The sequence below is a fragment of the Centropristis striata genome, chromosome 3 (assembly GCF_030273125.1).
Source record: "Centropristis striata isolate RG_2023a ecotype Rhode Island chromosome 3, C.striata_1.0, whole genome shotgun sequence".
Lineage (NCBI taxonomy): Eukaryota > Metazoa > Chordata > Actinopteri > Perciformes > Serranidae > Centropristis > Centropristis striata.
Window position 1 is genome coordinate 4,629,724 of NC_081519.1, and position 24,324 is coordinate 4,654,047.

The 24,324-nt window shown below is 38.6% G+C and overlaps 1 protein-coding gene across 1 annotated transcript in view; it reads right to left on the bottom strand.

Moving 5' to 3' along the window:
- The window catches only part of LOC131968384 (semaphorin-3F-like), an 80,789-nt gene that overhangs the window by 36,229 nt on the left and 20,236 nt on the right, over positions 1-24,324 (bottom strand). The window contains exons 3-4 of the mRNA XM_059329221.1: positions 1,215-1,375; positions 1,071-1,133 (exon numbers count right to left, since the gene is read on the bottom strand). Coding sequence (XP_059185204.1) covers positions 1,071-1,133; positions 1,215-1,375 — 224 coding nt within the window. The remainder of the gene's footprint in view (positions 1-1,070; positions 1,134-1,214; positions 1,376-24,324) is intronic.

The following is a 24,324-nucleotide window of genomic DNA, read 5'->3' on the forward strand; positions in this document are numbered from 1 at the left end:
AATTGCAACTTGATTTAAAGTCTAAAATCCCAAATATAATTAGTTTACAATATTAAAAAAACAGATAAAAGTAGTTAAATCACTGTTTCTCACAAGCAGGAAGCAGGAAACATAAGAGATAAGTTGTAAAAAAAAAGATATCTCTGTTTTGATTTACGTTTTCTAAATCATGTTTTTGCTGTCACGTTATTAAACTATATATATCTTTGTAGAATCAAAAGGAAAATAAATGAAATGTTTTTTGCAATCTTGATAATGACTTTATTTGTTCTTGTAAATGAACTCTTCAAATTAACTGAAAAAACACCAACTTTATCAAAAGCAGCTCTAAAAAGATTTGAAATGTGTTTTTATGAATACCCTTAATAATATATTGAAGAGGTTCATTAGGCCTACTGATATAATTTTTCACACTGTTTCTCTATACAAGGCCAATATAGCTATATATATATATATATATATATATATATATATATATATATATATATATATATATATATATATGATGTATTTTGGACAAATAATGAAGAAGACAACAACTAAAAACAGTCAGCTTCAAGCCAGATACTCCTTGTAAAGTAATAACTTGCTACTTTGGCATTTGTCAGGAAAGACACAAAATTACCCAAAAAAGAATCAAATTAAATGACACAAAATGGCCCCAAAAGAAACAAAATGACCAAAAAAAGACACAAAATGACTAAAAAAGACACAAAATGATTAAAGAAACACACAAAATGACCAAAAAAAAAGACACAAAATGACCAAAAAAACCCACAAAATGACCAAAAAACCCCACAAAATTACAAAAAAAGACACAAAATGACTAAAAAAAGACACAAAATTACCAAAAAAAGACATTAAATGACCAAAAAGACTAAAACACATTAACACATGAACACTTTAACACAGTGGAGACAGAGCTGACTTCCAAAATTATTTGGCGACCCCCAGAAATCATCTCGCGACCCCAATTGGGGTCGGGACCCCAAGGTTGAGAATAGCTGGTATAGAGAAGCAGTGTAAAAAAAAAAAACCCTTAATTATAAAGAGAGTATTTGAATACTTACATTGGTGTCTTTCCCTGACAGGACACATTCAGTCTTCCTCTGGGGGGCAACAGGCCAGTGGATCTGACAGAGACACATCAACATGGTGGTTACATGTAAACCTGAGCTCAGCCAGGATTATTGTTTGTGCGGCACATTTCTTACTATGAGCGGCTCCTTGTTGATGTCGTGCAGGTCCAGAGACAGGATGTAATCTTTGCTGCCCACATACATGCGATCGTGGTCCTCGTCCATGCGAAGGATCCGATAGTCGGTGGAGTTCAGCAGGAAGGAGAAATGGTGAGCGGTGCCGGTGGACTTTAACTCTGTAAAAAAAAGAGGCAGAAAATGTGATTTTTCTTCAAGCTGTGGCTGTAATTCTGCAGCAGAAACACAAACCACAGACCTGGTCACAGGAGAAGTGTGTAGGCTGCTCGTTTCTGGCACAGAACTGCCCTTTGGTTTGCCAAAATTATTTCATTCCTTCTGTACTTAGATGTGATCTTCTCTCTATTTACTTTACAATTCTCTACCACACACACACACACACGCATGCACACACGCACACACACACAATGATAGTATACTAATGGAGCGCCAAATCTTCCCTCAGACTCTCTTAAATTAATTTACAGAAGCTGCTTGTGCTTTTTTCCCTCCTCCAGTACAACAATTACACCCAGCCATTACGGGGTTACAGACAGGCTCAAATCTGGTTATGACAGGTTTGACAAAAGCAAGCAGGCATACAGTAAATCTCACCAGAGTCAAAAATGAATGGCAACAGACAAACCATAAATCACCCACTGACGCATGAAGGCATTAAGGTGTCAAGAAAACTCTACATGACCATTTATTTTGGCCTCGGCTGTTTGTTTCACACTATGCTGCAACACTGTTGGTACCATGAGCTGCATCACATTACAGAAACCTAGAGCCATGCTCTTATCGGTTGGCTCATTTTATATATGATATGAAAACTTTTTTTACAGAATTTATAATTCAGAAAACAAATGATGCTTGTGTGTAATTGGTCTAATTTATTTATTTTTTATTTATTTAAATGGTCAACAGTTGACCGATACTGAATGGACAGTACTTGTGTTTATTTATTTATTTCACTTATGTTTTAATTATTTATAATTTATTTAAATGGTCAGCAATTGACTGATACTTAATGTACAGTACTCATGTTTATTTATTTCACTAATGTATTTATTATTTATAATTTATTTAAATGGTTGGCATTTGGGTGATACTGAACGTACAGTACTGATGTATTTAGTTATTCATTTTATTTATAATTTATTTAAATGGTCAGCAATTGGGTGATACTGAACACACAGTACTGATGTTTAGATGCATAATAATATAATAATAATAATAGATTTATGATAATTCATTTAATTTGTATTTATTGTTTATTTCAATTTTCATTACTATAATTGACCATTAAGATAATAATGTGTAATAATGTTAAATAGACTTTAATAAAGTTATTTAAGAAAGCAGATTTCTGAGTAGCTTTGCAGACTCACATAGGTGCTAAATTGGTGCACAATCCACATTATTTTATTTTATTTTTTTATTCCAGCTCAAAACTTAATCAGTATAATCAGTCATATCAGTAATCAATTAATAAAGTATTCCCCTTTAAAATCTGTATCAGTCTCAGTATCAAAAATCTCAGCCAGTCCCTAAAATAAGCCAAAGAGCAGATCATGTTCAGGAGCTGGCAGTCCGTTCCTTTTCTTCACCCTTTTTAAATTCTGTCAAGCCGTGGCCGAGATGATGGACTTCTTTATAATCTCCTCTTGTGAATTCTCAGCGAAGAAGATGCCGACCCCTCCCGGGCTTAGTCTCACATCGTATCATAGGCAACACTGCTGCATCACTTCCTCCGTATCACTGTTAAAACCATTCCGACATAAAACTTCTCTCACATACTGCTGGGAGGCAAATTGCTGGTGTGTGAGTTTAAGTTACCCTCGGGGTGTGAGGGGAGATAAGTGGAGATCTGGTGTACGGAGAGCAGCTTTTCCTCCTGGTCCTCCCATTACCTCCCGAGCTGTTAGAGAATCTGATAGGAGGTCTCTCTCTTTCTCTTGCTCTCTTTCAAAATTACGCTTGGGAAAGTGGAGCTTGAGAAAGTTGAGCCTGCACTTGTGCTGTTCTATTTGCAGAGAAAAATAGAGGAGCAGATAGAGGACCTGTTCATGTTCCACTTCAATGGGACCAGACAAACGGCCCCACTGTTCTCCTCCGCCGAGTCTGAGACCGTCTGATGCCGAGAAAGACTCCTTAAAACCACTTTTCTTGACCAGGAGGAGGCCGAATGTCTTGTTGCTTTACTGGGAATAAAAGGCTCCACCTGCACATTTTAAAATACTGACATGAATCCTCTGCCAGAAAGCTTCTCAGCTGCTGGCGGCCTGAGCTCCTTCAGGAAGTGTGAAATGCTGCCGTCACGCTGCAGCATCACAGCATGCAGTGAGGTGGAGAAGGTAGTAAATAGGAATAGACATGGCTGTCACCCGTGTAATTCTCATAAGTTGCCTCAAAACACACATATCCTTTAATACTTGTTCGCACTCTCGTTGTCAGAGAATAACAGTCGGCCCGGGTGTTTATGGACCTTCAGTGCACTCAAAAAAAGCAAACTGGGTGTCTGCTACCTTCTCCTTAGACTAACATGTAGCTTCTACTATATAAAATGATGTTTTGTGGTTGAACAGTTTTAAAACATGTTGTTTTAGCATAAAATGCAACACTTTAAAATTTAGTAGAATACTTTATGTTAAAACAACCTAATTAAATTGCTGAATATAATACGCTGTCTAAAAATTCTTTATTTTCTGAATAATTACTATTATGTTCATTTTCATATGATAAAGGTAATCTTTAAACCACTTCAACCTAACTTTGTTTTGTTGGCTCAGCACAATTAATTCATGTCCTGCACTATTTAAAAAAGTAGTTGTAACAACCCTATTAAATAAAGTAACTCTTAATAATGTCATACACGTTTAAATGGCCCAAGAAAATTATGTTAGTATCTTACAATTACCCTTACAAATCTAGTTGTACTGACCCCTGGTAATTAACAGTAACGCAAATATATCATGTTGACCCAACATATTTACATTTTGTTACTAATTAATTAATTAATTAATTAATTAATTAATAATAATCAATTAATTAATTCTGTAACTGTGTCTCTTTATGTTGTTTTTCATTGTTAGTGGCCGAGTCCGCCATTCTCATACACTGCAAAAAAGCCAACTTGTATTTTTTGGCCTAAAACAGTGATTTAAGTTGCTAAAACTTGGAATTATAAATAACTGACATTTAGGGCAATAATGTAAATTAGCACAACAAAGGAAGCCAGTTGTCTGCTCAAAAACAAGTTGGTGAGTTGTTGTTACTTATATCTTTAAGTTGGGGTTCACAACAAGGGACAATAGTTCTGATAACTCTTATTTCTTTGTTGTGAAATTCGCGAAAGTGGTGAAATTCGGTCATTAGCGAAAGCTAGCGGCTAACTGATGCTAGCGGCTAACTGATGCTAGCGGCTAACTGATGCTAGTGGCTAACTGATGCTAGCGGCGCTGCTTGTTACAGCTACAAGAGTAGCCATTAGCGTATCAATGCTAACTCAAAATTGTGGTCGCAACATTAGCTGACATTTCATAGCGGCGTTACAATCGTGCCAATTCAGCACATTGAAGTTAGCAGAAGTAAGGATTAAAAGTTATTACAATGTAAAATTATAAGTTAGTACAACGTAGTTGAGTTGACAAAAATCTGAATTCAGAGTTGAGCAAACTCAAAAACAAAACTTTAAATATTTAGTTTAATTGTCCAACTTAAAATTTTATCGAAGTTTGTTGCCTTGAAATTTTGAGTTCACCCAACTTTTCTTTTTTTTGCAGTGTATGGGATTTATATTACTTTTAATTTCGTAGAAGAAACAATGTAGAATAAATGCACAGTCACACATGAACAAAGTTAATATTTGTCAGTATTTGTCTGCTGTTAGCAAAGGGGCGGACAAAACATTTGCTTCCAGTGAAAAAAAAATATTGCATCTTTGCTTCACGTGGAATTAAACTTTGGCAAACTGAAGATGCAGCTTCAGCCAACTGCAAAGCAGTGTGTGTGGGTGCTCCTGCTTAGCTGTCTTTGGTGATTCTTAGCAAAGTTGGAGGAGACATTGCTTTAAGTATACATCAACGCATTTCAAAACCAACAACCACAACTAAGATGAACTACAAACCGGAAAAACTATTTTCATGCATTAACAAATTCAGCACGAATAGCCTCAGCAGGCAATAGTCACTTACCTTTACCATATTTTATTTACCTCATCAGGCTAACTGTTTACACTGAATCAGAGCTGTATTAAGTTACTGCTAATGGATTTCACATTTCAAGCATTTAACTGGTGAAACCCAGGGTGTTTTTTCTTGTGCATCTACAAAACAAGACATAGATTTTTTTCACAGTGGAGCCGTTTTAAATACTGCGGAAAACAGATCATGTTTGCTCCTGGCATGATGGAAAGTTGCCAATTATTGACTGACTTCATTATTAAAAAGAATCTTTGCTTTTCTGTTGGGTTTCTCAGAAGACAGCTGCTCCAGAAAAGTTTGCTGTAGTATCAAACCCCCCAAAAAGTTGCTAAGTTAACCTAGGATTGTAATTGAAAGGAGTACAACTTTGATAGATATTGATTTCAACTGGATCAGCACACTTGCACGTGTAAAGTAAAGTAGGACACGGTGCAGGCGGTGACAGCAACATGGTGATGAATCACAGGCCCGCTGCATGTCCACAGACACACACTTACACATAGAGAACCTCCTAAAACAGTACATCTCCATTCTTTCTCTATAAACGTCCCGTCTCGTTTTCCAGCCTTGTCTGTTTGTCAACCACACAGTCAGCCAGCGAGCTGCTCTGGCAGGCCCGGCAGTCCAACGATACCGGAGCTACAGGGACACCAGACGTCACCAGCTGACATCCCACATTTATCACCTCTGCACTCAGATTCACACTCATTGGTGTCTGAATGGGAGACCGCCGGTGGTGACTGGCTGTCACAAGTCTGACAGCGGTTAGGTCGCCGAGAAGTTCAATGAGAGACGGACGGACCAGACAGACCAGACAGGCAGACAGACAGATAACCTACTACGTTACAAATAAACATTCATCAAATCACGTTATCAGCTAGCAGAAACTGGCTCTGAGTGTCTGGCAGCCTGTCCACTTTCTCTCTCTCCTCTGGTCTCAGTCATCCATTTAGGATCACCCGATCAATATCTATCACTTTTGGCGCTGACCTAATTTTATCCTGGAAAAAAGTGACCTGAATGATCCACATATCATGGAAAAAAACTTCAGCTACTGAGGTCCAAGCTCAACTGTTTAACACAACTAAATGATAATAATAATAACAAAAAAACAACCACCAAGTACAAGATAGAACTGCACAATTAATATTAAAATAAAAACTATTATTTGTACAGATCCTTCCAAAAAAGGAAATCACACCATGATCATTTAAATATATTTTTCAATTAAAAATTAGAGTAGTGATTGAAAACTGCCGTTCCCTTCAATATCATGAATAACATTGCAATCTTAATATCAGTCAGAGATAAATCGCAATTAGATCCTTTTTCCAAATTGTGCAGCCGTAGTAAAAGATCATTTTCAATTTGGTAGATTTTTTTTTTTTTTTTTTTTCCCAGCAATGACATTATTAACTAAAATCCCTTTGGCAGTTAATAAAACACACAATCTGATTCTAAATTACATCAAAATAAACTGTGTCGAACACTTTCTAAATAGAATAATTATCTTGTTTCTGAAAGTTTGCAGGAAATTATATCCAATTTGTGGTTTGGACAACTTTTCATTATTCAACAGCCACATTAAACACAACTGTTGCCTCATTTTTCCACAGTTAAGAGAAACACAATGGAGAAGATGTTTGGCTTTTTGACATCTTTTCATAGAGTTCTATTCATTTCTGATCACTTATTTTTAAATACTGGTAAAAAGAGAAAAGACTGACCAAAGTATAAAAACAGTCAGTGGGTGATATGTGTATGCTTCGCCTCATCACTGCACCTTTTTCTGTATGCAGCGCCATACTTTATATTAAAGTGCCTTGCAGGAGATCATAATGCATGGGACATAATGGGGGTAATTGTGAGTTAAACAAGATGGTGTCACTTAAAGCATATAGGTCTCATTCAAAAGCACATTTGAAGCCTTCATAAAGACTACATGTCCTTTCAGCTATTACACAATGACTCTATAATACTGTGCATTAGCTCCATTCATCCTGCCATAGCAATCTGTGAAAATGAAGTGGCAATCTTGCACTCAGGAGTACTGCTACACGTTCGCAGACGAGACATGCTAAAACACATTTTCTTTGAAATAATGCCCATGGCGTGGTGAGATAAGGACCGAGGTATGATAACAGTCCACTTCAAAGCGCTCGTGTGCTCCATTGTCAGCACAAATTCATGTTCTCAGAAGCATTCCTGCGCTTTGCAGCTCAGCCTAAATTGGGCATGGCTCTGAAGCCAAGAAAAATGTTACAAAACAAAATCACGGCCTTGACATCGTGTTAAACAGTTCAATTTATTACCAGCTGGTGAATTCAGCAATGATAGGGTACAAGTGTCTGTCTCTACAGACCACAGGATCTGGTGTGTATCACAGCATTTCCCAGCAGCAAGGTCTTTGTAATCACTACCAGACACACAGGCAGACACAGCTAAATTGTCCTCTCAGTATGTGTGTGTGTGTTGAAGTGTCTTTGGTTTGTTGAAGATCGTTTGTGTTGGATAAAACCCAATCTGTTCCGACCACGGCCCTCAGAATATGAAGGACATCTGCTGGTAAACTGAGCCTGTAGTCTGTCCACCTGTTGATGTGATCCCTCTGCACTGTGGTCACTCTTGGCTTTGTTCTGCCGCCAAGGCATGCAGCCCTTCGGCCAAGAGTTGTACCTTGGCGTGGTTTTCCTGGGTCACCCTCAGAGGGACATACAGGACCTCTGTTTTGGATCTGTACGGAGATGTCGAAAGATGCAGCACTCAGACACCGCTGACGCTTCTTTTTATGCCATTATCAGCCTCTCAGATCTCTCTTTCTTTCCCGTCAGTGTGTGTGTGTGTGTGTGTCTGTGTCTGTATGTGTGTGTGTGTATACACTGCAGAAAAAGAAAAGTTGGGTGAACTCAAAATTTCAAGACAAAACAAATTTTGAAGTTGGACAATTAAACTAAATATTTTAAGTTTTGTTTTTGAGTTTGCTCAACTCTGAATTCAGATTTTTGAACTTATAATTTTACATTGTAATAACTTTTAATCCTTACTAACTTCTGCAATGTGCTGAATTGGCACGATTGTAACGCCGCTATGAAATGTCAGCTAATGTTGCGACCACAATTTTGAGTTAGCATTGATACGCTAATGGCTACTTTTGTAGCTGTAACAAGCAGTGCCGCTAGCATCAGTTAGCCGCTAGTATCAATTAGCCGTTAGCATCAGTTAGCCGATAGCTTTCGTTAATGAGATAATTTCACCGCTTTCCCGCATTTCACAACAAAGAAATAAGAGTCAGCAGAACTATTGTCCCTTGTTGTGAACCCCAACTTAAAGATATAAGTAACAACAACTCACCAACTTGTTTTTGAGCAGACAACTGGCTTCCTTTGTTGTGCTAACTTACATTATTGCCCTAAATGTCAATCATTTATATTTCTTAGTGATTTAAGTTTTACCAACTTAAATCACTGTTTTAGGCAAAAAATACAAGTTGGCTTTTTTTGCAGTGTAAAGGGGGGATCTGAGGAAACAGGCAGCAGAAAAACCCACATACCTGCCCAGGCATCCCCGGCATGCTGTCTGAATTCCCCAATCTACTCATGCTCACATTCTCATAAAGTAGAGGTGTGGCCCCGCCTTGCTGCAGCTTGTCTGCAGCCATGCGTGCACAGATGAGTCCCTAGGTGCATTTTCTTCATCAAGTGAGGGAGACACATAGCTTATATATTAAGCCTGTTCTCAACAGAATAAAGACTTAAATTGCCTCGATAAGTGACTGTTTGTCCAAAGCAAATACAGAAGTAACATGACATGTTATGTTGCATCAATGCAAAACCTCTTAAGAAAGATTTAAGGGTGGATAGATGGGTCAATAAAGTGTGCAACTTTAACATACTTGACTACAGATTAATTTATTCTCTTTATAACAGTCAACGTGGATGCTTTTTACCATGATACTAATATTTCATGACGAAAAAGTTCAACATTTTGGCAAAAACACTCATTTTTATGTTCAAAAGCACTCTGCAGCCTGTGAATTAAAGGGCTAGTCCATAATTTTTACTGTAGCATCCTAGCTTCCCAGTGTTCCTTATGTATTCAAATTCAAACATTTACATTTTGGTTGAAGTATGTATGCTTTACCATCAAAAAGCTATTTTCCCAGGCCCCTCTAAAAGCTTTTTCCAACATGACCTAATGCAGGTTTCAGGATGATGACGGTGCTGCATACACCGGCTACTGACCAGCATGCATTTCTTATGGCAGGCTACCAGGTTGGAGAAAAACAGAACCAAAGTCACACAACACAGGAGGCTGGCGGCTTTAAAAAGAGTGTTATGTACTACTGTGGACGGGGGCAGGTAAACATATTCTAGTCACCGAAAAAAAAATCTGTCTCAGCTTTAGTGTATGCTACATTTAGGACCTTTCCTCAGTTGCTTAGGTATGAGGACTTTTGGGTCAGTTGTTTTATTGTAAATGTATTTAATCAAAGATTGAATATGTGTCTTTAGTGCGTACTAAGTGTCGAGGTAACACTTTACAATAACCATCTAAGTGATGTTTATAGATGGTTTATAAACCAATTATTATTAACCATTTACAAAATTCTATACATATTTAATCTTTAAAAGGTTTTCAAGCAATTTCTTAAAGGTATACGAATCATTTTGAAATCATTTACATACTTAATATGGTGTTAAAAATGTTATAATGACTGTAAAGCTATTAATAAACTAATAATTATGTTTGTTTATGGTAAAGTAATCTATTTGGCATTTATAAAATATAGTTCAACATTACATTTTCTATTCACCATTCTAAATGGCCTATATACGGTTTATAAATGATGATTAAACTATCTGTTTATCATTTATAAATGGTCTATTTACATCTATAAATGATGGTTATTGTAAAGTGTTACAGTGTCGACACAAGTGTGTATTTCTAAGTGTAAAAGCACACAGGACGGAGAGGTCATTGCTGATATCAGAGGGGCTGAACAGCAGCGGGGAGCCTTATCAGCCCGACCTGTCGCAGCTTTGTGTTTGCCTCCGTTCAGCACCTCATAATCAGCGTCTCACCACTCACTGGGGCCAGGACTATTGACTCAGAACACATGTCACTGGAGCTGATTGCTGCTTACCTGTGCCTGTCAAGGACAAATAATTGGCACCAGATTACGTCTTATCTCTGAGCTTCCGGATGCTGTCACTCAGATGCTCTTCACGCCTGTCTGCCACTGATACACTGTGCCTATGTGTGTGTGTGTGTGTGTGTGTGTGTGTGTGTGCGCTGAGAAATAGAAGTAGAGCTGTCTGATCCTCACATCAAATCAGGGACACCTGTCTCCCACTGCACAAATCAAGAGCAGAGACAGATTGATTTAAGTAGCAAGTTTGCTTCCTGAGTGGCAACGAGAGATTATAACAAAATCTATTTCTGCTGTTTCGGATGACAGGAAAGGTTAATTAAAGCACAAGGGAGTAGAGGAGGAACTCTGGATCAACTGACAGGAAAGGTCATCTAGTTTCTTTATTCCACTGTGTCTGGTCTTCGAACCTAACCTTTATTGAGTTCATGTTTATATGTAGTTATTAAAGGAGGATACAGTGGAATAACATGCAGAGAGGGGGAGGTAAAAGGCATGTTATTACAAATATATCACACAAGTATGGACAATAATCTATAATTATTCACAGTTTTGGAGGAAACCAGCCAAGTAACAGAGATAACTTTCAGTAAAAAACTGGAAAACTCGTATTTTGTGCATGGTTCTTTGGATTTAGTAAAGACTCAATGCTGTATCACTACTAAAAGGCTGAGGTGTCTCATATGAATTCTTACAATGCTTTTCCCTGAATACACGCTGCCAAAGACAGCTGCCCCTCAACAGCCCTGCAGGGCCGCAGGTGAAAGGTTAAAGGACACGAAGGGTCTGGGGTGAAAGCTCATCTCTGGCCTCTTTACAAACTTCAGCATAATCAGGATTATCTGTGGGGTCAGGCAGGGTGCTGCTCCAAGCTGGGTCAGGGGAGAGCAGGGTGGTCATGATACTGAGACGGGAGGGTTTGAGGAAAGACTGGAAGAAGGCACCTCGTAGGAAATGTCTGAAAGATGGGGAGAATACTGTTGAAGCTGTTTAAAGAAACAGTGAGCTTTATATCTAGTTTAATAATCACATTGTGTGCTTTGTTTAGAGGGTTAACATTTACTGATTACCAATATGATGGCTGACAAAAGCTATGCAAAGGCTGAGTTCATATACACTACCGGTCAAAAGTTTTAGAACACCCCAATTTTTCCAGTTTTTTATTGAAATTCAAGCAGTTCAAGTCAAATGAACAGCTTGAAAGGGTACAAAGGTAAGTGGTGAACTGCCAGAGGTAAATAAAAAAAGGTAAGCTTAACCAAAACTGAAAAATAATGTACATTTCAGAATTATACAAGTAGGCCTTTTTCAGGGAACAAGAAATGGGTTAACAACTTAACTCTATGGAGTCTTGGGCTATTTTGTCCATTTTTGAATTCTTTTCATGTCTTTGTAAGTCATTTTGTGTCTTTTTTTGGTCATTTTGTGTCTTTTTTTTGTAATTTTGTGTCTTTTGGTGTCTTTTTTTGTCATTTTGTGTCTTTTTTTGGTCATTTTGTGTCTTTTTTTAGTCCTTTAGTCCAACATAAAATGTGATTTTGAATCTTTTTTTTACTTTCAAAACACTATCATGCTCAATAAAGAATTTTAAATGTTGCAAATGTGCATTAATTTCAGAGTACACTGAGACATTGAGACACTGAGAAACTGCATCATTTTCAATTAAATTCTGGAAAAGTTGGTGTGTTCTAAAACTTTTGACCAGTAGTGTACATTGTATCAACCAATTGTAATTCTCAACTTTGTTCAGTAACAGTCAATGGCTTACCATTTGAATAAATAATAAATTGCATTGTTTTCTGCAGCAGTGCATGCAAAGTTTTCATACTGGCACATATTCAAAAACATACGCTGAAAGATAGATAACAATATATCTGAGATAGGCAAATATCGGCTGGTAATATCAGTTTACCAGCATAAAATGTATACTTTTTAAGCATTCCTTCACATATCCGAAAAAAAAGGTTGAGACGCCAAGACAAATGACAAACCCATATTCAGGCTGAGCTGTAAATACTATAAATGCCTTTCAGGAAATCAGTGTGCAGGTCTGGCCGACTCTCCTCCTCTACAAAACTAATCTCTAGATTTTGGAGAGCTTGTAAAACACTGGTTGGCTCCTCACTTTGTTTATAAAATGCTCTTTCCCAAGGCGCTGTCTGGGCCCATGGCTGGCCATTGTATGCACAAGTGTTTGTGTGTGTGGGATCGGGGAGGTGCAGATGCTGCTGTAATGATGATGAAGCTGTGTTTGTTGTTGTAGCTGTGCTGTCGCTTGCAGCAGGCCGGTCGGGTTGGCGGGCGGTGGTCAACGGTGACAACACAAGTTAGAGATTACGGAAAGGGCTGAATAATGGGACAGCTCGGGTGTGAATGAGGCAAAAACCCTCCTCTCCTTGGCTGACCTCTGACCTGGCACGCAGAACAAACACTCTCCCTCTCCGTCAGCTGCACTAACACACACCCAGATGCACAATGCTTTCTCAGAGGAGTCTGTTCATTCTTATTTATGGATTTCTCTTAATCCTCCAGTCGATCGGGAGTGTTAAAATTTGCATAATTCCTGAGCCAAGATGTCGATAAATCAGTTCTCGTCAAGGTTATAATAGATTTTTCATTAGTTTTAGTTTTAATTTCGTTGTGAATTTTTGTTTTCAAATTCAGTTCGTTTTTAGAGTGAGTTTTCTAGTTTTAGTTTAGTTTTTATTTTTTGAAAATGCTTAGTTTTTATTAGTTTTAGTGTTAGTTTTAGTTTTTTTGTAATGGGCTATATGTTGGGTGCCAGATTCAAAGAGGTCATAATAAATTTTGCCTTTATTTCCTTTGGTTTATCCATCTCAGCCCCAATAAGGTTAATAACTCTTACAGTTCTGGGTGTTTTGAATTTTGTTTCAAGTGTAGACATCCAACTCTCAGTAAACATAGCTACCATGTGTTGCATGTTCAAATAGAAACACTGAATTATGAATGAAAAAACGAAAACTAAGGACATTTTCACTATAATTTTAGTTAGTTTTAGTTAGTTTTGTAACCACACAATACAGTTATCATTTTTTTAAAAACTCTAGTTTTTATTTTTATTTCAGTTTACGAAAATCTTTTTTCAATTCTAGTTTTCGTTATTTTGTTAGTTTTCGTTAACTATAATAACCTTGGTTCTCGTCCTGCTGATTTTAACCAGAACTGAACAAAAGCATAATTTTACGCATGCCCTCTTGCTTCCTCGTGTATCAAGGTCATGGCCAGTGTGTTGCTAGCTGGGGGCAATAAGAGGAGGGTAATTAGGAGGTAAATTTAAAGAGACCATTAGCAGCAAGTGTTGACTCACGGTCCACTGGGGACAACAGCCACCTCTACCCTCTTTGGGTGTTCCACTCTCCAGTCCAGCGTTGAAAATCCACTTTATTCCCCGAGGTCATTTTTCACCCACAACAGCAAATGGTGCGTTAGAGGAGTAAGAATGGAGGGAGGAGTCCCGAGGGGTTAGGAGCCTGACAGCCAACCTAAGAACTTCCATTTATCAAAGCAGGCAGGAGAGAGGCATGGAAACTCTGAGTCAAACTGTGAGAGAGCTGCTCTGTGCAGCCAGCACTGAGAGGCTGAGATCCCCTCTACTGCTGCTGAAGGGGCAAAAAACACAGCTCACAAAGGCACAGAGAGCCTCTCGAAAGTGTATTCTAATCATGAGTTGGACAGAGGACAAAATACCCTGATTGTGTGCCCAAATACACAAAAACACTGATTGAGATCTCAGCTGCCAGCTTAGGTAGAGGGTAGGGGTGGAGAGAGACGTTTTCACAAGTCATTTTTACCCCAGAGAAGAGAAGAGAAGAGAAGGGTGGGGGAAGTGTTGAGGAAGCAAGATCTGGCAGTGAAGTGCTAACATTTATACCAACATGGTCTCACAGAAATCCGTGAAATAGCCACGGATTTCGCTTAACTCAAAATCCGTGGAATAGCCACAGAATCGCTCAAATTTCCGTGAAACTGACACGGATTTCGCTACAATGCAAGTTAATGACAGTCATATCCCGTGGCTATTGGTTTGTTCCAAGTCACGTGACTTTCAAGGTCCCAGCGGTCAGAACAAAAAACATGGCGGACAGTTCTCTCATTTTTAGTGAAAATTTTGACTTAGTTTCTGCATAAAAATGGATTTTGATCACATTTGTAGCAAGAAATATATGTTTTATTTTCTAAATATTCACTCAGTGAATGTACATAATCACTTTGTATGTTGGAATAGCCACGGGATATGACTGTCATTAACTTGCATTGTAGCGAAATCCGTGTCAGTTTCATGGAAATTTGAGCGAATCCGTGGCTATTCCACGGATTTCTGTGAGATCATGTTGTTTATACAGAGAGTCAAGGCTGCACGGTACACAAATGGTGCGTAACTACATTTAAGAAGTTAAACGCTATAATTTCACTACTAATGATGAATGAACTGATCTTTAGGTACCAAGTCGATGGCAGAATTCAGGAAACGTCATGGTGCTCATTTTTCTACAATACTGTAGGTAGCGGGGATGCAATTCTTCCTGACCCAGCTCTTCAAAAAGAAAAACAGTTGAAGACATGTGTGGAAGTACTTTGTGTTTGAGGCAGATCATCATGGATTAATAATACATTAGCAAAACCTGCATGCAAGCTGCGCCATCAAACTTTTCAGATGAAGGGAGGAAACGCTTCCAATTTAGTGAAGCACCTCAAAGACAGACGTCCAGTTAAGTTTGAAAGAATTCTGGGCAATTGGGGACACTTTGTTGGACCGACATGTTTTTGTGCACATTTTCTTTTTACGTTAATGATTAAGTGGTGGCTGGCTGTCTGTTGCTTCTGTTTTGTTTTATCTGTTTGTTTACTTTTATTTTATTATTTTTTTTCTCTGTTCGTTTTTTTTCTATGTTTCTTGTACTGTATGTGTCTGTATATATATATATATATATATATATGTGCCAAAACTTTGCATAAATAAAATTTACAAAAAAAAAAGTTTGAAAGAATTCAAGGTGAGGAAGTTTCAATCCATGTCAGTGTTTCATTATTAATGTATACAATGCGATATCCCCGTTATCTTTAAATACATGTTGCTGTTTGTTTTTTTATTTGAGACAGCTGGCATTGCTGTTTTGGCTATAATATTTGGCATTTGCAGTGGGAAAATGCTAAAATGTGGGGACATGGGATTTACTGTTTTTCTCCTGTGCATGTACTGCGTGAGATATTGTAAATACTTTAGGACACCACTGTACTTTTATGTGTAAGAGTTCAGTCCTCTTAGCACTATTTGTCCCGATAAGGTCTGATACAGAGATGTGACTGCAGTTAAGACCAGTGCTCTCTCATATTAAACAATATTTTCTTCCTTTTCTCAATCAACCGTTCATTTGGATGATTTTCGATTGACAGCAGAAGATGGCCAAAGTCAGATAACAAAATGCGGCTTCCTCTATTTTTCAAAATAAGACCAAATTATCTCTCAGCGAGGAGTGACAAAGAAAACAAGTTTCTCAACAATGATTTATCACTTCCCTGTCCTGCATCAACCTCTTCAGATTGTTTGAGCCGCCTTGCACACCATCCAGAACATCGTACGGATTCCTTAAAGATGTTGTCATGCACGCAGCTCTTTCAAAAAAAAATTATAGCATCCTCATCTATCTTAAATCTCCCTCTCTATGCCTGGTTAATGCTATTTTGATTCATCACCCAGCTTCCTCCGACACCTTTCCTCGTTTCCTCAGCTTGTCTGGTCCTGCCAGCTTCCACTACCCCCTGTCTGCATACCAAGCCATTGAGATAACACACGCTTCTTTCTTTAACACCCAGCATGTCACAGGTGGAAGGAGCAGGGCGATGGGGGAAATACGTGTATGACTGTCAGGCTTGTGTCCTCACCCATTAAATGTATTTAACTCTAGCATGAAGAAAAGGTTATCAAGAGTTTGTTAAGAGACATGTCTAATGAGATTCAATCACTATGCAGTCACTGAAATGTGCATATTTTTAGGGGAAATTTCTAAAAAAGTTAAAATGCTTGTGGTTCCATCAGCTAGTGTGCAAAATTAGGATATGGCATGATGACATATTAAGACAAGGAGGAAAAACTCATTGCTGCTTCCCAGCCAAGATGGCATTTAAGTTATTTTAATTATACTTTGGGTCTCCTCTGACCACACACACCATGTGGCATTTTTGTCAGCTAGCAAGTATCAAAGGCCACTGGCTCCAGCTGAAATGGGGATGTTTGGAGAAAGTGTCTTCAAGTTAAAGGCCACATGAAGAGATGGGGCTAATTTCTAACATAACCAAGAAAAAAAGAACTTTTTGGGGCTCTATTATGGACGTAAACTAACTGAAGAAACTCAGATGGAGCATTGGGATTAAATGTGCAAATGGAAACAGTTATCCTTAAATTCACAGCATCGATCAGGACATGTCTTGCATGCAACATGGTCTCACAGAAATCCGTGAAATAGCCACGGATTTCGCTTAACTCAAAATCCGTGGAATAGCCACGGAATCGCTCAAATTTCTGTGAAACTGACACAGATTTCGCTACAATGCAAGTTAATGACTGAATCATATCCCGTGGCTATTCCAACAAACAAAGTGATTATGTACATTCACTGAGTGAATATTTAGAAAATAAAACATATATTTCTCGCTAGAAATGTGATCGAAATCCATTTTTATGCAGAAACTAAGTCAAAATATTGATTTTTCACTAAAAATGAGAGAACTGTCCACCATGTTTTTTGTTCTGACCGCCGGGACCTTGAAAGTCACGTGACTTGGAACAAACCAATAGCCACGGGATATGACTGTCATTAACTTGCATTGTAGCGAAATCCGTGTCAGTTTCACGGAAATTTGAGCGATTCCGTGGCTATTCCACGGATTTTGAGTTAAGCGAAATCCGTGGCTATTTCACGGATTTCTGTGAGACCAGGTTCCTTGCATGCCTTATCCTATATTTGCCGTGAAACAAGATTCTGAATATAAACGTCCCAAATGGCCAGCCAGGGCAGGCCGTTGAGCTCCGGGTCACCAGTATCTGTGGAGTTATCATACAACAAGCCCCTAATAGAGCCAGTGACAGAAGCCCATCTGCCTCCGCACAGTGGACATAAAACCACATGCTCTGCTGCTGCGTACATCCACTTGACCCGTCGTGGTTGCTGGACAAAGGCAGGGTCACCCCCAACCAGGTAGGTGTCAGCACAGATCCCGGGTCGAGCCTCGTGCGCTAACGCCATATGACAGGCAGGGGACAACCACATAATGCTCAACAATCAGGCGGCTGGTTGTTGAGCAGCGTGGCATGGTCCTCAGATGGGGTGTTGGGAGTCCGGGGCCTGCAGCGAGGACCTGCTTATTTGTCTGACAGGCTTTGTGCTCAGCTAACAGCGAGTGGGAGTTTTGCCACAAAGACGGAGACAGGCATGCATAACCATAAGACCAGCTGTCTGCAGGTTGGTCCGCCGCTACAATCAGGGCTGAAATATCTCAACTGCTATTTGATGGATTCCCATGACATTTGGCACAGACATTCATGCTCCACAGAGGATGAATCCTAGTAAGATTGGTGATCCTCTGATTTTCCCTGTTGCCACCACCAGCAGGTCAAAGTTTGGTAACACTTTACAATGACCATCATTTATAAATGGTAAACAGATTATTTAATCTGTTTATCTAAAATACAGTTTATTAATGTTTAATCATCATTTATAAACCGTATATAGACCAATTAGAATGGATACATACATAATTTATTAATGTTTAACTGACTACATCATCCATACATGACAAATAGATGGTATATTAATGTAAGTTTATAGTTACTTTACCATTAACAAACAATTAAATTATAATTAATAGTTTATCAGTAGTTTTAGTTGCACTCATTTTAACATTTTAACACCATATTAAGTATGTTAATGATTTTGAAATGATTCATAGAGCTTTAAGAAATTGGTTGAAAACATTTAAAGATTAAATATGTATAGCACTTGATGTAAATGGTTAATAATTGGTCTATAAACCATCTATAAACATTACTTAGTTGGTTATTGTAAAGTGTTACCCAAAGTTTTTACTTACCCTGTGAAATATCTCAACATCTACTAGATGGAAAGGCACAATATTATGAACAGACATTCGAGGTTCCCAGAGGATATACTATAGAGATATTCAATAATCTATACATACTTGATCCGGTATGTTTAAGTCTTGGTTGATTGACACTTATGTGAACGTAGAAGGTCAAGATTTTTCAAAACATGCTCCCGAAAGACAAGTTATTTGCAAACAAATCAAACAAAACATTCCTCCAGTAATCCATCCATTAGTGGCCGACTGTGCAGTGGTGAACCCACAGATCAATATGGCATTGACCTCTGCAGATCATTCTGAAGGTAATTACATTCGGAGCACAAACTCTGCCTCTCCAGTCTCTTAAGCTCCACAGCCACCGGCTTGGCTAAGGAAAATAAATTAACCAGCAATGGACTGATGATTCTTGGGTGTATTCTTAAAACAAAAAAAACACAGATACTCCCAGACAAAGTATTACAGGTAACTCCTGAGCTGTTATTACTTGGGGGCAGCCTAGAAACAATATTACGTTTCTTCTCATGGCCTGGGTGAGTGCAGCTTGAGCCCCATAAAATGGGAAATGTTATTTGCTAGTGTTTCACTTCTTGGATTTGGGCCCGACGCTGGCTCTGCTTATACTAAGTATCCTCTATCACCGAATCCCAAACAGAGGAAGCAGCATCTTGGATGTCTTTGAGTCCGTTCTCTAGTGATTCTTTGGTGGCATGATGACTTTTAATGGAAAAGTGTTCAAGAACTGACTGCAAACTGATATTCAGACCAGACTGCAGATAGCATCCCACTGCCTCTATTCATCAAAACCAGCTTTTGTATGAGCCTCCGTTTTTATCTTGGTGCATTTACAAGCATGACATTTAATACGGTCTCATACAAAAAAAGACAGATGCACACACACAGAGATTTGATCCAAACATTCAATGAAACACAGCAGGAAAGTTTGGTGAGAGCTGTGGGAAGAAAAGAAACTAGAGAGACCCACTGGTGAGAAAGAGCTGACTGGATGCTGTGAGAGACACAGAGTCCATGTTAACTTGTCCCTTTGCTGTCTGTCTGTCTGTCTGTTTGGCATGAAAGAGAGCAGAGGAGTGGAGGAAACAAAGTGGGGGGATGATGACCGTCAGTCAAGGGCATTCATCTTTTCTGAGTAGTGGAAGAGTGGCTGTATGATGGCAGATGATGGTAGTGGGAATGGAGGGAGCTGGAGTAAAAGGAGAAGTGGGGGAAGAGGTGGCAGAAAGGAATGCAGACAGTGGGAATGCTATAGAACATTGTTATGGAAATGGTTTGGTTTGGGAACATATCCAAAGTGTAATGACTGCAGTAAAAAGGAAATATGAAGTCAAATCTTGCTGCAACGATACATGAATGTTTAAAGGGGAACTATTATACTCATTTTCAGGTTCATACTTGTGTTTTGGGTTTCTACTAGAACATGTTTAGATGCTTAAAAAAAAAGACTTTTCTTTCTTTCTTTTTTATCATACTGCCCATGGCTGCTGCACCTCTATTTACTCTCCTGAAAAAATCCAGACTGCTCCGATTGGTCAGTGTTTATGGGTCTTCCACATCTGTCAGCCATGGGGAAGACAATTATGGAGTAATGTGTGGCTTTTTATAGCTGAAATGTGATTTGAAATTGGGGAATACTGACCAGGGACCAGCAGATGACCACACATAGAGACTGGGCATGTAAAAAAATGTTGGAAACATGTTGAAAAAAATCGGAAACCTGAGTTTTTTTCTCTTTTTTACATACAGTCAATGAAAAAAACATTAGACCAACCTTGTTTTCAGCAATTTCTTGTTCATTTTAATTCCTGGTACTAAAGGTACATTTTTTTGGACAAATATAATGATAACAACAAAAATAGCTCATAAGAGTTTAATTTAAGAGCTGTTCTCTAGCCATTTTCCATGGTTTTCTTAATAATGATTTTGGTTCTTATCAAGAAAACCATGGAAAATGGCTAGATATCAGCTCTTAAAGTAAACTCTTATGAGCTATTTTTGCTGTTATCATTAAATTTGTCCAAACAAATGTACCTTTAGTTGTACCAGGAATTAAAATGAACAAGAAACTGAAGAAAAAAATTATCGAATAATGTTTTCCATGACATTTACCGCATTATTTGCTTTGACCACATTTAATATGGACATCCAACACTATAACATTACATATATGACAGAAAATATGAAGAAGCATAATAGGTTCCCTTTAAGCTTTTGCTAGATGCCAAATATTTCATATTTTTTGGCAATTCTATCATCGTATGCCACACGTCTTGTTTCTAGGTCAAAGGGTCTCAGTGATAATTTGACAAGATGATAGCTGGGCTTTTCGGAGGCGTGAAGGACGACATACATCACACTGTTGCAGAAAAAAGCAAACAGGTGCGGTGCTGGAGTGTAATCTCACAGGGCAGCAGTCAGCTCAGACCACCATCAGCACTGTTTGTTCAAGTAGCCTCCAAAAAGGAAGCTCTAACTTCAGTATGTGACCAAAGGAATGTTGCACATGATGGGTTTTCCCAGCAGGAACAGGCTGCATTACTTAAAAATGAGGGGGCTTCACAGAAAATAATTACAGGCTAAAACGACCATTTACATTCCAATAGGTTAAAAATGTGCTTTGAAAGCAAAAAAAATGTCATTCAAGATGAAACATGTTGGCAGCCATTACAACTTAAATGAATAATGTGAATTGTCTGCTAAAGGCAGGCCCCCACTCTCTCATCCCAGCCTGCAATTAAAGCAAAGCTAGCCAAGGTCAGGCTGAGTGACAGGCTGACAGACCTTTAGATTACTGTCTGTCTGTGTAATCCGCGGCCTTTTTACTCCCTTCGCTGAGTGACGCTCTCACCCCTCCCATTTAAAACACCATTGCTCGTTGATTTGACTGCTTTCATGTTTGATGGACAGATGGGACATCCTACCCGGTGACCCCGCAACCTTCTTCTCACCCGTGACCATAAGGGTCGGCGTGCAGAGTGCGCCTGCTTTGGGCCAGTAGGAAGGGGACATCTGAATGGATCTAGTTAGTGTGAAATTCATATTAATAAGGAGAGCCATAAGACTCTACAACACCAACACAACCTGAACATTTTTGCATAAATCTGCACATTTCTACACTTAAATTTGCACTAAGTTGTATATAGTATATTATTATTATTATTATTATTATTATTGTATATTTGTATATTGTTAAATGTCTTTTCTTAGATTGTTTATTTTTTATCTTTATCTTAAAAATTGTGTGAAACTTTGCAGCTGTAACAAAGAAATTTCCCCACTGTGGGATTAATAAAGTCAAATCTGAATCTGAATCTGAGAGGCTTGGACGAACTGAAATGTGGGGTTAAATAGTGAGACAAAGGAGGAAAAAGCTGCAAAAGTGACAGTAAAAGATGGTTAAAATCATAAATACAAATTAACATTTCTGCCCTACATGAATCACATCAATGCTTCTGGTCCTCGTAAACCCTTCATGTCAACACAACGCAGCAATTACTGCACACCAGGCATGAAATGGGCAAATAACACTGCCCCATGTGCAGATTACAGGCAGCAGCGAATCAGAAAATGGCTGTGATTTCTCTGGCATGTTATTGTTGGCAGTTCTGCTCAGTGGGATTTAGTATGCACACAAACGCAGATAAGAGATGTTGAAATGACCTTTCCAACAGTTAAACAGCCATGATGCAACACATTCAAAACCTGAGCGGTAGGGTCTCATAATCACTTTTTACAGTAGGAACCAACAATCCGGAGCTATTCGGCTTCAGGCTTGCACTTGTATCAAAAGCAACAAGTCTGTACTTAAACTTCCAGGGGGAAAGATGCTCAGACAGTTTTCACAAAAGAAAGTATTAGCTGGAAGTGGCTGGTTTGATTGGAGAATGAGAGCAAGATAGTGAGATATAAAGGGAAAGATAAAGAGAGTGAGAGGAAGGCAAGAGTCTTATCAGTTGAGAGACAACATGCGTGACAGAGAGAAATTTTAGTCACACAGTCCCTCCATCCGTCCTCACGCGGGGTGTTGAAGGAGGCCGGTGATTGCACGGACACATGGAGGCTAAAAACCCTCTTATCTAACACTGTCATACCTTCTCATAAATCAGGGCTAAGCCATCCGCTCTGCACTGATAAGACAACAAACAGACTGATCCACACCAGGAATAGAGAGAAAGAGAGTTTTTTTCCTTGTTCAAGTGACCTCTCTCACTCTCTCTCACACTCCCTTCTTCTATCTTCGTTATCTGTTTTTCATTCATCAGATCTGAACAGAAGACAAGTTTTTTTTTTTCTGCTTGGGGCTTGTTTGTTTGCAGCTTGCCATATTTTCTCTTGTAGTTTTTCCAGCAGTCTGGTTATGATCATCTGAAGAACTAGTGAATCATTCCCAACATTTACACAAGAAAGAGTTGGAAGTGCTGAGAAATTATCTACTGATCATCACAGATTTTATTTGAAAAACAAATGCTGCAGCAAGGCTTTTATTCTAAGTGAACGTGACAGGACAGTGTTGAGGACGGTCCACATCGTGATAGAAAACAGCAGCCCAATAAGACATTTCTCTGGTAGGCAAACTCAGAAATTATCTCCACAGCTGTTCTCTTGTTTTAATAGTTTATGTCCCTGTGTGGATTGTTGAAGAAATGTTTTTCTGTTTATTACAAATTTATAATGTTCCCCATTATGATAACATTTACAAATCAGTGCTGCTTTTGACAGTTTTGCAGGAGTTTTGAGATATCTCTGCAACATGGTACCTTACTACAGAAATAACTGGATGCAAGTAAAGGAGCTGTCTTAATTATTTGTTGTGCCTTTATATATTACGATATCATAATGAGACATGCAGGTTTTACGAGCAGATAAATGTTCAAAAGTGCAGTATTCAACTTTATCATAGAGTAAAACCATATCTGCACACCTGGGCTTCATATACTTGAATTTTACTTTTGGTGCATTCTGCAGCTGGCATAAGAAAGTACATACTGTTGCATGGAGTATGCATGCAGTTGGTACAAAGCCTTTGACTCTCTTGCTCATATATTATTGCATGTTGCACAAAAGATTGTGGGTCAGAATACCTGAAAAAAAGCATGCTGGCTTGCATGCTGCAAAATGCAACCAGGCGCACTAGGACATCCTGGTATTGTTTGGCATATTGCATTTGAAATACTATCTGTTGGGTCATGCAAAATCTTTTTCTGGCATACTAAATAGCATGGTGGTATGGGTATTGGAAGGCACAACTGATGTACCTGAAAAAGCTGCACAGTGATGCTGGCTGCATCCATAGATTAGTAGTTAAGAATGAACTACAACAGCATAAGTACAAGTTGAGAAAAGCAGAAATGCACAAAGAGTTCTGCACTTATTGGCAAATGAAGGCTAAACATTTCTGCCGATATGTTGGGTGGGTGCAACAAATGTGTCTGCAAAGTGGAGGTTTTTAAAGTGTCTGAAACTGAACACAAAGTTGCTATTTGCAATGATTGCTCAGCGTCAGTAACCTAACAGACATGCAACCTAAGTTGAAGTTTGTGAATGTTTCCGTTTTGAAAAGCAGTTTTTGTCTGTGTCTGCCAGTGGGCCATTACGATAATAGTAGGGATATAACAATATGTTAATTCCACAACAGGAG